Source organism: Ictalurus punctatus, chromosome 11 (genome assembly GCF_001660625.3).
Source record: "Ictalurus punctatus breed USDA103 chromosome 11, Coco_2.0, whole genome shotgun sequence".
NCBI lineage: Eukaryota > Metazoa > Chordata > Actinopteri > Siluriformes > Ictaluridae > Ictalurus > Ictalurus punctatus.
This window is the reverse complement of record NC_030426.2, coordinates 12,827,422-12,842,633: the sequence shown is the minus strand read 5'-3', so window position 1 is coordinate 12,842,633 and position 15,212 is coordinate 12,827,422. Positions and strand designations below refer to the sequence as shown.

Genomic DNA, 15,212 nt, shown 5'->3' with positions numbered 1-15,212 from the left:
GCATAATTATTTTAATTAATTAAGCATATTAATCTAGATTATCTAAATCAGATAAAGAAAAAAGAACAAAACAAAAACTAATTCAGTTTGAGAATATATTTGAATAAAGTTTTGACCACTCACATAAAGAGAACACTTAACTGTAGTATGAGAGATAAAAATAATAAATCTGCAGATGCTGTAGAGACCAATGCTAAAAGTACACATATCTGTATTTGAACTGTTTGTCTAAACTTTATCCTTCTGTTTCCATGCCCTAACCGTCAACGCACCGTTGTTCCCCAAGGACGAGGTCACTGACATGGGGTCTACATCTGCTGGAAACTGGCATTTGTGTGAAAATCTGTCCAAGATTGTCCCATCTGATTCCAGCTAGTCCCCAGTGACAAGTGATTTAGAACAAAACAGAACACAAGTATATGAGTACACAACATTTTTGTAGGTCATAAACAAGGTGTTTTTCTCAGTCTCTCAAACACTGACCTTAAACACACCACACGGTTCCATCAGAGGTTCATACACAACTAAAGTATAGATATATTTACTTACCTTCTCAGCAGAAATGTGGATGAGGTTATTTGAGGAGGTAACAATCACTTGCTCTGGTGAGAATGCACTCAGATCTGCAGTGAATGTGTACATGTCTCCTACAGCACACACTTCCCCCTTTAAAACAAAGATATGAGCATACATTGGCTATCCATCTATCCATTTTCTCTATCGTTTATCCTACACAGGATTGCGGGGGAGCCTGCAGCCTGTCCCAGGGATCTCGGGGCACAAGGCAGGGGACACCCTTGATGGGGTGCCAACCCATCACAGGGCACAATTACAAACACACACACACACACACACAGACTCATTCACACATTTACAATTTAGAAATGCCAAACAGGCTACAGTGCATGTCTTTGGACTGAGGGAGGAAACCCCTGAAGCATGGGTAGAACATGCAAACTCTGTGCACCATACATTGGCTATTCAAATGCAAATTAATACTGTGATTGGGAATAGACTAACATGTTTATAACAGGAGGTGCTGTTAAAGGAAAATAATCAGCACTGGGATGGTGTGATGTCGTTACCATCCCAACGTTGATTCTTTTTCAATAGCAGCATGTCCTCAACTGTATTTATTCCTCTCATACCAAGAAAATTTTCCAACTTTAATATTTTTAATGTAATTAACTGTAATTATTTATGAAAGACACATCATAAGTATGTCATGTCATTTATACTTATATTAATGTTGTGGAACATCCATGGGACAAGTTAGTTCCTGTTATTACTTATTATCATGGGAAAAAGAAAGTATACCCTCCTTCAATTCTCTGTTTTTATTGATCTGGGGCCAAATTACAATTGTGTGGCCCTCACTAACTTCTATAAACAAACAAATAACCTCAGGTAATAACTAAAAAATAAATAAATAAATAAAAATAAAATTAAAAAAAAAATAAAAACAACAGATTTCAATATGTAGTAACTTTATCCCAAAAAATAAACCAGGTGCCCACCATACAATCCTTGTGAATTAGCTGGTACTACAGAAACGATAATGTATTAGAATGAGCCCATAAATATAAACCTGTTATTTGAATTATAGATAGTACTACTGTCAGAGCTTCTGCTATAAATAATTAATCACCAATCAGACCAATCAGAATAGAGAATTCAGCAGCACGTTGGTATAAAACACATTAATAATTTTACAAGACTCAAGGCTGGATTCACTATTGACCCTCTATGTGCTGCTGAGGTTTCTAGTAACCTGAGAAGATTTAGAAATTTTGGATGAACTGCAAAATCAATGTTACAAGTCCATCATTGTAAATTATTACCATAAGATGTATGTTATTTAGTCTTTACTGTTAAGATCAGCAGAACTGCTATATGTTCTCTAGACGCTGCGATACATAATCATGCATAGTGTGAAATATCTCCAGAACTCACCTTTGATTCTTTGCTTGACATGATGATGTTAATGGCTAGAAAGTACAGGCTTTGCCTTAACATGTATACAAAAAATAGACAAAAAAAATATGAAAAGCTGTCCAATTGCATCACATTCTAGCCTATAGAAGCATTTCACTCAGAGAGTGAGTTATATTATGGGCTGTGGCTTGTGATTTGGTTGTGGGTTTATATGGCTGAGGTTCATATGATGTCCATGCGTAGTATTTATCATGTAGGAGAGAAAAGGAACTTAAGTCACTAATAATATCCAACTGTTCCATCAATATCTATGCCTTGTGTTTATGTAGTCGGTTTAGGAGCGATATATTGTGCACTATTCTCAACGAGGGCATTATTGAAATTACTTAATTGAAGCTATTTTTGAATTTGTTCAGGATAGCAACACAGCAGAAACACAATTGCGCAATAGCTAGAGAACCGATGTGACAAATACTGTTTTCACAAGCGTTATTTATCACATCGGCTCTAATTAAGCATCACTTTGGGCTTGTTTCGTAAACAGAATGGAATGGTCAGTACTACAGAGAGTTATTTCTCAAGTGGATTCTGAAGGTACATCTTATTGTAGCAACCATTTTGCATGTTGTCACTATGGTTGTTTACACAATGGCATACTAGGCATGCTACTAATACTAAACCACATAAAAGTATATAGTTTCAGTACATCAAAGACGCCCTGATGACGTTCTACTCAGGTCGAATTTCCTACTTTGTGCTGGACTGCAGCCTACAAACCAATGTCTTTTTCTTCATTTTAAAATAAAAGCCAGGAAACTGTAGTAAGAAGGCAACAGTGGCGGCATCAAAATGTCACAAAATTATTTCAGCTATTTATTTTTTTGTTGCTAACTTACTACTGTTAATGACAACTAAATGGCTTACTACTTTTTTTTGTTGTTGTGTTTATCAGTTGTTAATTCTTAACTGGCTGTGAGGCTTGTAGCAAGAAAAAGTATGTAAACCTTTAGGAATTTCATGGTTTTCTGCATAAATTTGTCATAAAATGTGATCTGATCTTCATCTAAGTCAAGGGTATTGACAAATATGATGTGCCTAAAATAAAAACACAAAATAAATTCTGATCCCTCAAATCAACTTCGAGAACTAACGGTTCACTTGCTGCCTAATATATCCCACGCTTTGCCAGGTGCCAATGTAACGACATAATCAGTATAATTCACCTGTTATGCCTGATCAGTGTACTCCATCATCTTATTCTTTATATACAGTATAATAAATTAATATCTTATGTAGTTTCATACATAGTAAATTATGGAGTGTGCGCATTGTTACAGCCCAGTCTAGGTTAGGCGGCACAGAGTAACCAGCTCGGGATTCAATGGAATTTGACCTATAAAAATGAGGGAGCCAGGAATAACAACACAACAATGTTGTTAAAATAAAAATTGTGGTATATTGTAGAACACAGAATTACATACATACAACTCTACAAAGAATCGAACCAGGCAGAACTTCAGGGTGGGCCAAAGCCAAAATAATAAACAAAGGGATTCTATTGTTAGGTAGCTAGCTTATCTAAAAAGCAAATAACAAAGAAAAGACAACTACTTCCATAACTCCCTAAGCCAAAAACAGAGCCAAAAGGACCCTCTCCCAAAAGAAATGGCAGCCACACCCTACAGCCAAACGTGTAAACGCTGGTGAAGAGGATACACAATCAGATACAGGAACAACCAACATCACAACCAACCACCAGAACAGCAGTCAGAATATAGAGTTGTGAATACAGAATAGAGAGTTTAGAACATTGAATATAGAATTGTGAATATAGAATATATCTTCTTCCTCTTCAAATATGGCCGCCGCTCAGTGATGTCATCCTGGGAGGCGGGAGCAAGGCAGGCAGGAAACTCTGGGCGGGAGTCCAGTTTTGCACACAAAAAAACTTCCCATCCCAAACCTACCGGGTTGTAACAACATATATTATCAATCTATATCATTATATTTCCATTGGCAATCAGAAACCATTATTTTACTATCTGTATTAACATCTTGTACCTAAGAACTAAGAACAAAGACTAATGCGTTTTTGACCTTACAATCTTATTTCTCCACTTATTATTCAGCAGGAAAAATAAAGCAGTCTCACGCAATTCTGATGTAACTAAACGTACTACTAGGAGAAATAGTATGTATGTATTCGAACATCCTACGCTCTGGAACGCATTCTGTGTAGTACGGTAGTACACGACTTCCCACCTACCGCACGCACAGGTCACTTCCGGTACCGAGTTCACAGGCTTGTACGGCGGGCTTTTCCTTCGATTATGAAAAATACATGTTAAGGCGCGTTATTATTTTTTCTTACAAAACGTAACCGTGTAATAATCGTAAATAAATCCCGAAACAGGCTGTGCTCTGTTCGCGGTGAGAGGAAAGCCTGCGCCTGGCCAGGCATAAAGCAAGCGCGGCATCATGAAGCTAACAGACAATGTGCTGCGGAGTTTCAGGGTCGCGAAGGTTTTCCGAGAGAATTCGGACAAAATCAACTGCTTTGACTTCAGTTCAAATGGCGAGACGGTGATCTCGAGCAGCGACGACGATTCTATTGTCTTATATGACTGCCAGGAGGGGAAGTAAGTCACCAGTGTTTTGTTATTAATTATAACCAGCTTTGAGGCCTGACAGTGTGAAAAGCCTCGGCATCGAGTAGTCCGAACTAATCGCCCCCGCTAGCTCATAGCTAACTGGTAGGCCAGGTGTAGGGGGGAGAGCAATAACAGTATGCTAGGTTAAATTTGATCTGATATCTGCAAAATAAATAAATAAAAGTCGCCGTTTTTTTTTTTTTTTTACATCGTTTTTTGTTTTTATAGCTTTACCAGCTAAAATACTAATGACCTGAGCTAACCGTTGGCAATTAGCTGCAAGCTCTTATGTCCGCCTTGTCTGGAATACCGCTCCTGTTTTACTGTAAAATCTGCGGGTCATGTTGACTTCATTTCCGATGTTGAATGTGCGCTAGTTTTATTTAGTTTTTTTTTGCCTTGCAGTTATTTCTCTGTTAATTTAAATGCCACCTTTTTAAAAATGTGTTTAAGACAAGACACTATATTTCAATAGGGTCATTTTTACAATAATAGATCTTGTCTTTTTTTCCGAGCTGTGCAGTTTAGTTAAGCAAATGATGCTTCATTTAATAAAACGTGTCAATTAGCTATTTTCTAGGTCCAGAATCAAGTCTTTTTGAAGATGTTCTGAATAAAAGTCATTAAAGTTGATTTTACTGCGAGCACTGTTCAGAGAGAGACTTTTACAGAAGTTGTATTTTTATCATATAAGCAGGAAAATAGCAGGAAAAAAACTAGATTTTGAAGTGTGTGTGGGGGAGGGGGTGTATAATGGCTCATACGCCCATTTATATATTATACAGTATGAGATGATAGAGTACACTAATCAGCCATAACATTAAAACATCTGACAGGTAAAGTGAATAACATTGATTATCTCCTTACATTACAGTATATTAGGCAGCAAGTGAACAGCCAGTTCTCAAAGTTGATGTGTTTGAGGCAGGAAAAATGGGCAAGTGTAAAGATCTGAGCGACTTTGACAAGGGCTAAATTGTGGTGGCTAGACGACTGGGTCAGAGCATCTCTAAAATGGTATTGATGCTCATTGATGTGCATAGGGAGCGGAGGCTAGCCCGTTTGGTCCAGTCCCACAGAAGAGCTACTGTAGCACAGATTGCTGAAAAGGTTAATGCTGGTGACGATAGAAAGATGTCAGAACACACAGTGCATCGTAAGTTGCTGCTTATGGGGCTGCGTAGCTGCAGACCGGTCAGAGTACCCATGCAGACTCCTGTCCACCGCTGAATGTGCTTACAGTGCGCATGTGAGCATCAGAACTGGACCATGGAGCAGTGGAAAAAGGTGGGCTCATCTTGGTTTCTTTTAGATCATGTGGCCAGCCGGGTGTATGTGCCTCACCTGGGGAAGAGGTGGCACCAGGAAGCACTATGGGAGGAAGGCAAGGAAAGAAGGTGGAGGAAGTGTGATGCTTTGGGCAATATTCTGCTGGGAAACTTTGGGTCCTGGCATTCATTTATGTGGATGTTAGTTTGACCCCATCACGTACCTAAAAATTATAGCAGACCAAGGACACCCTTTCATGACATCGATATTCCCTAATGGCAGTTGCTTCTTATAGCAGGGTAATGTGTCCTGCCACACTGCAAAAAATTTTCAGGAATGGTTTGAGGAACATGACCGAGTTCAAGGTGTTGACTCGGCCTCCAAATTCCCCAGGTCTTAATCCGGTCGAGCATCTGTGGGACGTACTGGATAACAAGTCCGATCCATGGAGGCCCCACCTCGCAACTTGCAGGAGTTAAAGGATCTGCTGCTAATGTCTGGGTGCCAGATACAGTGAGGGGGGAAAAAGTATTTGATCCCCTGCTGATATTGTACGTTTGCCCACTGACAAAGAAATGAGTCTATAATTTTAATGGTAGATTTATTTGAACAGTGAGAGACAGAATAACAACAAGAAAATCCAGAAAAACACATGTCAAAAATGTTATAAATTGATTTGCATTTTAATGAGGGAAATAAGTATTTGACCCCCTTTCAATCAGAAAGATTTCTGGCTCCCAAGTGTCCTTTATATAGGTAACGAGCTGAGATTAGGAGCACACTCTTAAAGGGAATGCTCCTAATCTCAGCTTGTTACCTGTATAAAAGTCACCTGTCTACAGAAGCAATCAAGCACTCAGATTCCAAACTCTCCACCATGGCCAAGACCAAAGAGCTTTCCAAGGATGTCAGAGACAAGATTGTAAACCTACACAAGTCTGGAATGGGCTTGGACCATTGCCAAGCAGCTTGGTGAGAAGGTGACAACAGTTGGTGCGATTATTCGCAAATGGAAGAAACACAAAAGAACTGCCAATCTCCCTCGGCCTGGGGCTCCATGCAAGATCTCACCTCGTGGAGTTGCAACGATCATGAGAACAGTGAGGAATCAGCCCAGAACTACACGGGAGGATCTTGTCAATGATCTCAAGTCAGCTGGGACCATAGTCACCAAGAAAACAATTGGTAACACACTATGCCGTGAAGGACTGAAATCCTGCAGCAGAAAGCACATATACATGCCCGCTGAAGTTTGCCAATGAACATCTGAATGATTCAGAGGACAACTGGGTGAAAGTGTTGTGGTCAGATGAGACCAAAATGGAGCTCTTTGACATCAGCTCAACTCGCTGTGTTTGGAGGAGGAGGAATGCTGCCTATGACCCCAAGAACACCATCCCCACCGTCAAACATGGAGGTGGAAACATTATGCTTTGGGGATGTTTTTCTGCTAAGGGGACAGGACTACTTCACCACATCAAAGTCACGATGGACGGGGCCATGTACCGTCAAATCTTGGGTGAGAACCTCCTTCCCTCAGCCAGGGCATTGAAAATGGGTTGTGGATGGATATTCCAGCATGACGATGACCCAAACCACACGGCCAAGGCAACAAAGGAGTGGCTCAAGAAGAAGCACATTAAGGTCCTGGAGTGGCCTAGCCAGTCCCCAGACCTTAATCCCATAGAAAATCTGTGGAGGGAGCTGAAGATTCAAGTTGCCAAACATCAGCCTCGAAATATTAATGACTTGGAGAAGATCTGCAAAGAGGAGTGGGACAAAATCCCTCCTGAGATGTGTGCAAACCTGGTGGCCAACTACAAGAAACGTCTGACCTCTGTGATTGCCAACAAGGGTTTTGCCACCAAGTACTAAGTCATGTTTTGCAGAGGGGTCAAATACATATTTCCCTCATTAAAATGCAAATCAATTTATAACATTTTTGACATGCGTTTTTCTGGATTTTCTTGTTGTTATTCTGTCTCTCACTGTTCAAATAAATCTACCATTAAAATTATAGACTGATCATTTCTTTCTCAGTGGGCAAACGTACAAAATCAGCAGGGGATCAAATACTTTTTTCCCCTCATTGTACCACAGCACACCTTCAGAGATCTTGTGGAGTCCATGCCTCGATGAGTCAGAGTTTTGGGGGCACAAGGGAGACCTACACAATATTATGTCAGTGGAGTTAATGTCATAGCCGATCGGTGTATGTTGATACTTATATCACTGAAAAGCCAATTTTCTGCTATAACGAAGAGATTTTGCCAAGGCAGAACCTCAGCCGCCTTCAGTGTTTCAGTTTTAGATGACGCTGTGGTTGAGTGGACAGAAACTGTGAAATAACCGTTACTTATGAGATTTGTCAATCATATTACTGCAGTTTAAGAGTATACATGTTATACGTGTAGTTTATCTGAAAACATGCAAAATGATTATGACCAAAATCATCGTTCCTACCTGTAATGTCTTCACTTAAATTCAACAGAGATCAATTTACAAAAAGAGAAAAATGAGTGATAGAAATACAGTACGTAAGCTAATTTTTAATGTGTAATTACCTACAGTCAAAATAATATCATGTAATAACATTATACATTGCTTTGACGTTTCTTATTTACCAATTTACAGGTGCTTATTAGTGAAGCAAAATCTAGTAGGAAGTAAAGATTTTGCATTAATCATAAAATCATGATCTTCACAATGTATTTTATCTGTGTAAAGGCCAATATGCAAGTCTATTCAATCAAACCTTTTTTTATATATATTTTTTATATATATATATATTTTTTTTCCCCTTTTCCTTTCCCCATCTTCTTTCGCTGTCCCACAGACCCAAGCGAACTCTCTACAGTAAAAAGTATGGTGTGGACCTCATCAGATACACACACGCTGCCAATACAGTCGTGTACAGCTCCAACAAGATTGATGGTAACCTTATTTCTTTAAAGCCAGATCCATTCCAGTTGACTTTGTAGCGTACTTGATGCTGTGACATGATGATACGACTTGTAATAATGAGCAATGTGATTATATTTAATGTTTCTATGCTACACAATCTATGTTGATATTTATTTTTAACTTGCATTAAAATTAGAAGACACGGTGCATCTATGAACATGTATAGACTCACTGATTTCTTCTGTTAAAAATTAGAGAAAATGTTTAATGTTCAATCAGGTACGTGTTACTCTGAATAACAACTGACGATATTCTGTGTTGTAGGATTACTAACCATGATACTCAAAAGTAAAAATATTACATCTACCACCCCATGAGCATTAATGTAAAACTGCGATTGATAGTCTCTTCACGCTGCTCATTTTTCACTCGGGGATGCCTGGCTGTGCCCACTCTGGCTTGAGGTAGTTGTTTGTACAGTTTGAGGGTCCGTGATTCTGCCCTTTCAAGGAGCTAACTGTACAGATTACTGCCTTGCCCAGGGTGGTGCTCGCTCGTCTCGGACTCTTACCTGGACGTCTGCACCACCTGAAATGCTTATAGCCGTTATTTTGGTTTGTTTGTAATTAAGTTCCACAGCCAGCAATATTGCTTGGTGTGACCTGATTTGCAAGATGTGCTTGGGTAATGATTAATGCTGTCAACATGTGTAATGTTTAAAGCAGTATAAAAGTTTGTATATCTTTTATGAGCTTTCACAGGGTTGGCAGCTGTGTCGGGAGTTACGCTTTCTAGTTCTGACTCTTCTCACGTTTGCTGTGTTTTTACAGATACTATACGGTACTTGTCTCTTCATGACAATAAGTACATTCGCTACTTTCCTGGCCACAATAAGAGGTAAGGACTCTTCGCATGTTGCTTATTCAGCGTGTACTATCTACATTTGGACCGACATGTTGGGTTTCTGATAGAGATGTACTGATACTAAATTTCTCAGCCGATACCGATTATTCAGAGTGATATTGGTCGATACAAATACCGATAGTTCTGCCTTTTAGACCTTCTTTAAAATGAATAATAATTAATTCCACAATTCTGAAAGGAATACAAATAAAAACTTTATTCTCTCCATTTCAACAAGTTGTTTCACAGTAACTGGTCTCATAAACAGAGAACACATTACTCTAACATTAACACATTAACTAAATTCCCTAGATTAATGTAAGATTTCTTAACTTACTTAATGTTATTAATTCATATTAACAGAATTAATTGGCTGAATTATAAAAAACCTGTTAGTCTCTCATTCACTCACCACAAACAAAAGCATTTCTACTTCATCATTAACATCAAACTGGTCATATACAGTATCTCACAAAAGTGAGTACACCCCTCACATTTTTGTAAATATTTGATTATAACTTTTCATGTGACAACACTGAAGAAATGACACTTTGCTACAATGTAAAGTAGTGAGTGTACAGCTTGTGTAAGCTTGAACTGTTAGAGACCTTGTGCTCCTCCACCTTCTGTTTATAGGCCTAATATAAACTTTTTTTTGATGATATTAACTCATATTAACATTAACTACATAAGAAATATACTACTCTACAAATATTTTTCTGTGTATTATTTTTTATATATATATATATATATATAATATATATATATAATATATATATATATAATATATAATATATATACACACACACATACACACACACCTTTTTTTTCTAGTAATTACATTTAAATCTGGCACTTTAATTCAGCACGAGCAATTTGAGCAGCACCGGAGGCAGCGCGAGTACGGGAGGGTTTGGGGGAATTAGACTGAAACGCTTCACTGCTGCTACTTCCGGTGTAAAATTTTAGCAGTGTAGAGATTAGAGTTTACAAACTGCAGTTTTGTCATCATTCCACACAAGACAGCTTCTTTACAAAATCAGTGTGTTTTCCTGCCTTCTTTTGATTGTCATAATATTATCGGCCCTGATCATCGGATGTTTTTAAACTATCATTCGACAGCCGATAGCGGGAAAAATTGCCTTTATCGGTCTTTACCAATTATCGCCCGATACATCGGTGCATCTCTAGTTTCTGAGTGATACTTGTTTTCATCTTTGCTGATTATATGTCCTTTGTCTTAAATTAAACCAGGGTTGTTGCTCTGTCCATGTCACCTGTTGATGACACATTCATTTCTGGCTCCTTGGATAAAACAATCCGGCTATGGGATCTTCGCTCTCCCAATTGTCAGGTAAGCTTTATGCTGGCTGTTTGCTTTTGCTGTCGTCGGATTTTCTGTTTAGGTTTTGTCAGTCTTGAGCTTGATCTGAATCTTCTCTGTTGTCACAGGGTCTAATGCATCTGCAAGGGAAGCCAGTGTGTTCGTTTGATCCTGAGGGTCTTATATTTGCTGCAGGAGTCAATTCGGAGATGGTCAAACTCTACGATTTGCGCTCGTTTGACAAAGTAAGAGAGCCGAGCATAAAATCCACCTTCTGAAATTTTGACAAGCCATGTTTATAGAGCATAACTTTTTTTTTTAGATAACTTATTTGCCAATGGACAATGTAATTACACATGACACAAGGATGGGCATGTTCAGTTATATATTTATCAGTGTGAAGAGTTCTTAAATATCCGGTCTTACATTTATTTAAATACAGCCTCTGTGCTGGGGCCATCAGCTCAATGTTCTCATTTTTGGTTGTAGCTTTTAGGGATTTGTGTAACATATTTCTGTTTAGTTCTGCGCAGATCCATTCTGCTCTTACAGATTATTTCATAGGCTCACCGTCTTCTTTTAGGGTCCATTCGCTACATTTAAGCTGCAGTATGAGCGTTCATGTGAGTGGACCGGCCTCAAGTTCAGCAACGATGGCAAACTCATACTGATCTCCAGCAACGGTGGAACACTCAGGCTACTCGATGCTTTCAAAGGGGCTGTGCTACATTCATTTTCGGTAAGATTGTAGTGGTGATATGGATTCACTGAAGGCAGTTGCTTCGAATGAGGTAAACAGGAAAAGCAAACAGTGGTTGCTCCATGTTTTGGAGTGGTTTTTAAAATTTATTGCTAATTAGCTAAGTTAAATAAATGTTTCTGATCTTGGCATAAAAATAATTTATGTAGCTTAATTGCACTTATTTATGAATCATAGATTCTGTTCATATATACAGCCATAAATACATTTTATAAACTGTAGACTGTGCTTAAGGTGCAGTTTTCAATTCATAACATTTTAAACAAAACAAAAAACACGATGTGTGGCTTGATTAATTGCTTATTTAATTAATTAAGGCGTCAGCTAGCACTTCTACAAATATGGGACATTATCAAAAATACTTACAGGTAATTTGTGAGTCTGGAATTAATGTGGGAAAGGCAGGGGTGTGCATGTGCTGTACTCTTGACTGGATCTCTCTTCCAAAAGTGTTAACTTTTTGTGTCTGTCATTGCATTCTATATAACATTTTACTTTTAATATATTTGTTGTTAGATGCATAAATACCTTTTTATATTTTTATGAAAAGGTTTGGGTTTCTTTTACCTTTCAGGTTTTTCAGTCCTTTTAAGTATTTTAGTCAGCCTGTGTTCTACTGTTCTGCTCTGCAGGGCTACAACAACAGTAAAGGTGTGGTTCTGGAAGCCTCTTTCACCCCAGACTCTCAGTTTGTCATGATTGGTAAGTCCAAAGCAATCTTTTATTGTTCGTAGTATTCAGGAAGTCAAGGACATACTAGTGCTTACTCATTTTGGAGAAATCCATTAAGGCTGTGGTTTAAATGGTTTGTTTTCTAGGTTCGGAGGATGGGAAAATCCATGTATGGAATGCTGAGAGCGGAATGAAAGTAGCACTGTTGGATGGGAAACACACAGGGCCCGTCACTTGTCTACAGTTCAACCCAAAATTCATGACCTTTGCTAGCGCCTGTTCTAACATGGTGAGATGCTGATCTAGTGTATTAGATCACAACTTAAGGGTTGCCCTCAGTTTATACTTAATGATCACTTAAGTGGGGGGGGGGACAGGCAGGAATGAGGACCAGTGTTTACCATAGAAAGATTTCATGAACATCAGATTTAGTGGTTTGCTTAATTTTCGATGTCTTAAGATTTTTTTGTATTTGTTTATTATAATAAATGTTAAGTCAACAGTTTAATGACTGTGGAACTACACAGAGCTTGCTTGTTCTATAAACAAATGTATGATCCACACCCAGTGAAACACTGAAAGAGACATTATGCCTTGAGCCAAAAGATGAGTATTGTTTTATGGGTTAATCATAACCAGCATCTGTCAAGTACCCATCATTCACTTTAAAATGATTTTATAATTCAATCATATAAAATATATCATTCATCCTCCTTATTGTAATGTTGAATTAATAGTGAGTATCTTAGACTTAATTCACTAAGAAATCTAAAATATTTCAGTCAGATTAAATACCCGGGTTTGTCTCATTTGAATATTTGTATTTTATTATAAGAACCGTACACTTGGTATATATTTGAAGTAGGTGTTAAACAATGTTTGACTTGCTTCTACTTCCTCCACCTCCACAGGCATTCTGGCTACCAACAATCGATGACTGATGAAACTGCACTAAACGAGAATTTGACGGGTTGTTGTGATCCAGCAGATGGCAACGTTTACATTGCCTCTGGATCACTGGGACTGTTCTTTGTGGACTGTAAATAGGCTGACCATGAGGCCATTTTTTTATTTTTTCGCTTCCATTTCATTTTATACCTGTATCATTAAATCATATTCTTTTGTAAATTGGTGTTATCTGTGATGTGCATTCATTTATGATCTTGTTTGCCCTCAAAAAAGTTGTTTGGTTAGAGTTCAGCATTTTGATTTATGTCAGAAATGAGTGCCACCTGAATGTCGTTCATGCAGTCTGTAGAACTGTCTGTGGGACATGTGCTCAATAAATATTTATGTAGTTTAATGGTAAAAAAAAAAAAAAAAAAAAAAATCAATGTTGATTTTGGAAAGTATGTTCTACACCAAAAGCTGCAACAGCTAAAACCTAATTGAATAAATGAGTTCTAAGTATGTATAGTGTCACTTCTCTTTACCAAGTCATGATCAAGAGAAATTACTATTACTAGGTAGGAGTGTGATGGTCAGATGATTTGGATCAAGGCACGATCAAGACAAAAATTGTAAGTCAAATTTAATTGATTCTAAATTGATTTTCAAAAAAGACAGATAACAGACAACTGGTATATGTATAAAATATATAAATGTTCTCATGTAAATAGGGCAGCAAGGTGATTTGCCCATAACTCTGATACTTAAAATTGTCATTTGAATATACAGACTTCCTGTTCTCTCAATGGTTAAACTAAACTACTATACCGGTTTTGCTGAAAGTAAGTTGTATTAAATTAAGAGTTATTTTGATGTATCAGTACACCTGTGTAGAAAAACTTAAACACAGCAGCTGATGTTTTCCTTATGATGGTTTATTTTCCTTTCATACATTGTCCTTATAGCTAGCTATTAACACAAATAGTTATGATTTCTGGAGTTGAGGGAATTTGTTCAAAGTACACATTTTCAATAAATGGTGACCAGATGTTACAATCCCAAGACCCTTTAATTTGAGATGTTTCACACTGTGATCTGACCTCAGATTCCTTTTAAACAGGGAATATGCGCAAAACCGAGATTTTTCTGTTTATTAAGCATCATAAATGGAAGCACATTAAACATTTCCTATGCAGTTACAAAGGCATTTAATAGTAGAAAATATGTAATTGGTGATAAACATGAGCAATAACAATCAGGTTTGCTCCTAAAAGCAGAAGAGCGAGTGTTTTTATTTTCTCAGTAACCATTTATCAGTGATGTTCAATGTCTTATTAACGAGAAATCCAATGTAGAGGTAGTGAAGATGGCAAACACTAGACTCTAGCATGCAATGTGGCTATATGATGCAGTTGCGCTGAGTTACTGAGTAACTCGGACTCAACTCCGTTAGTGATCTACGAGATAAGAAGCCCAATGACATTGATGGTGGTATCAGCATGAAAGTTAAATCTTTAGTGTATACAGCTGTGAGAGAGCTGGAGATTAAAGGATTAAAGTCATCCTGCATCGCTCTCTTTAGGTTGAGATGATGTGAGGGTTAAATCCCGCTGCTGCGACTATCAGCAGAAAGCTGAATGACATCACAGGTATTAAACGGATAACCAAAGTGAAATTAGACCAACATGTCGAAAGTAAAACAACTCAGAATTTCATTATCAAAATAAATCTTGAATACCATTGATCATCACATGTTAATTATAAAGATTAATAAAGAGAAAGTTGTTTATGGTAGATTTTTCTTAAATAATTTCAATAAATCATTTTCAAAAAAATCCATTATGAATATGGAGCAATTTTAAAACTAAACTGTTGTACTCAAAGATGGTTGATAAACTTATCAGTC

At 37.7% G+C, this 15,212-nt stretch overlaps 2 protein-coding genes across 2 annotated transcripts; one reads left to right on the top strand and one right to left on the bottom strand.

The window, feature by feature from the left end:
* Positions 1-81: 81 nt before the first annotated feature.
* LOC108272085 (heat shock protein beta-7-like) lies at positions 82-2,092 on the bottom strand. Its single transcript, XM_017480245.2, has 3 exons — positions 1,954-2,092; positions 550-666; positions 82-372 (listed from the first exon to the last, which is right to left on the bottom strand). The coding sequence occupies exons 1-3, from the start codon at positions 2,062-2,064 to the stop codon at positions 229-231; spliced, it is 372 nt and encodes a 123-aa protein (XP_017335734.1). The 5' UTR covers positions 2,065-2,092; the 3' UTR covers positions 82-228.
* A 1,893-nt stretch (positions 2,093-3,985) lies between these two features.
* On the top strand, positions 3,986-13,546 carry wdr82 (WD repeat domain 82). The gene is made up of 9 exons (XM_047158557.2): positions 3,986-4,574; positions 8,692-8,789; positions 9,590-9,656; positions 10,917-11,016; positions 11,115-11,231; positions 11,570-11,725; positions 12,379-12,448; positions 12,565-12,707; positions 13,330-13,546. Exons 1-9 carry the CDS (start codon positions 4,414-4,416, stop codon positions 13,357-13,359), a joined length of 942 nt encoding a protein of 313 aa, XP_047014513.1. The 5' UTR covers positions 3,986-4,413; the 3' UTR covers positions 13,360-13,546.
* Positions 13,547-15,212: the final 1,666 nt, after the last annotated feature.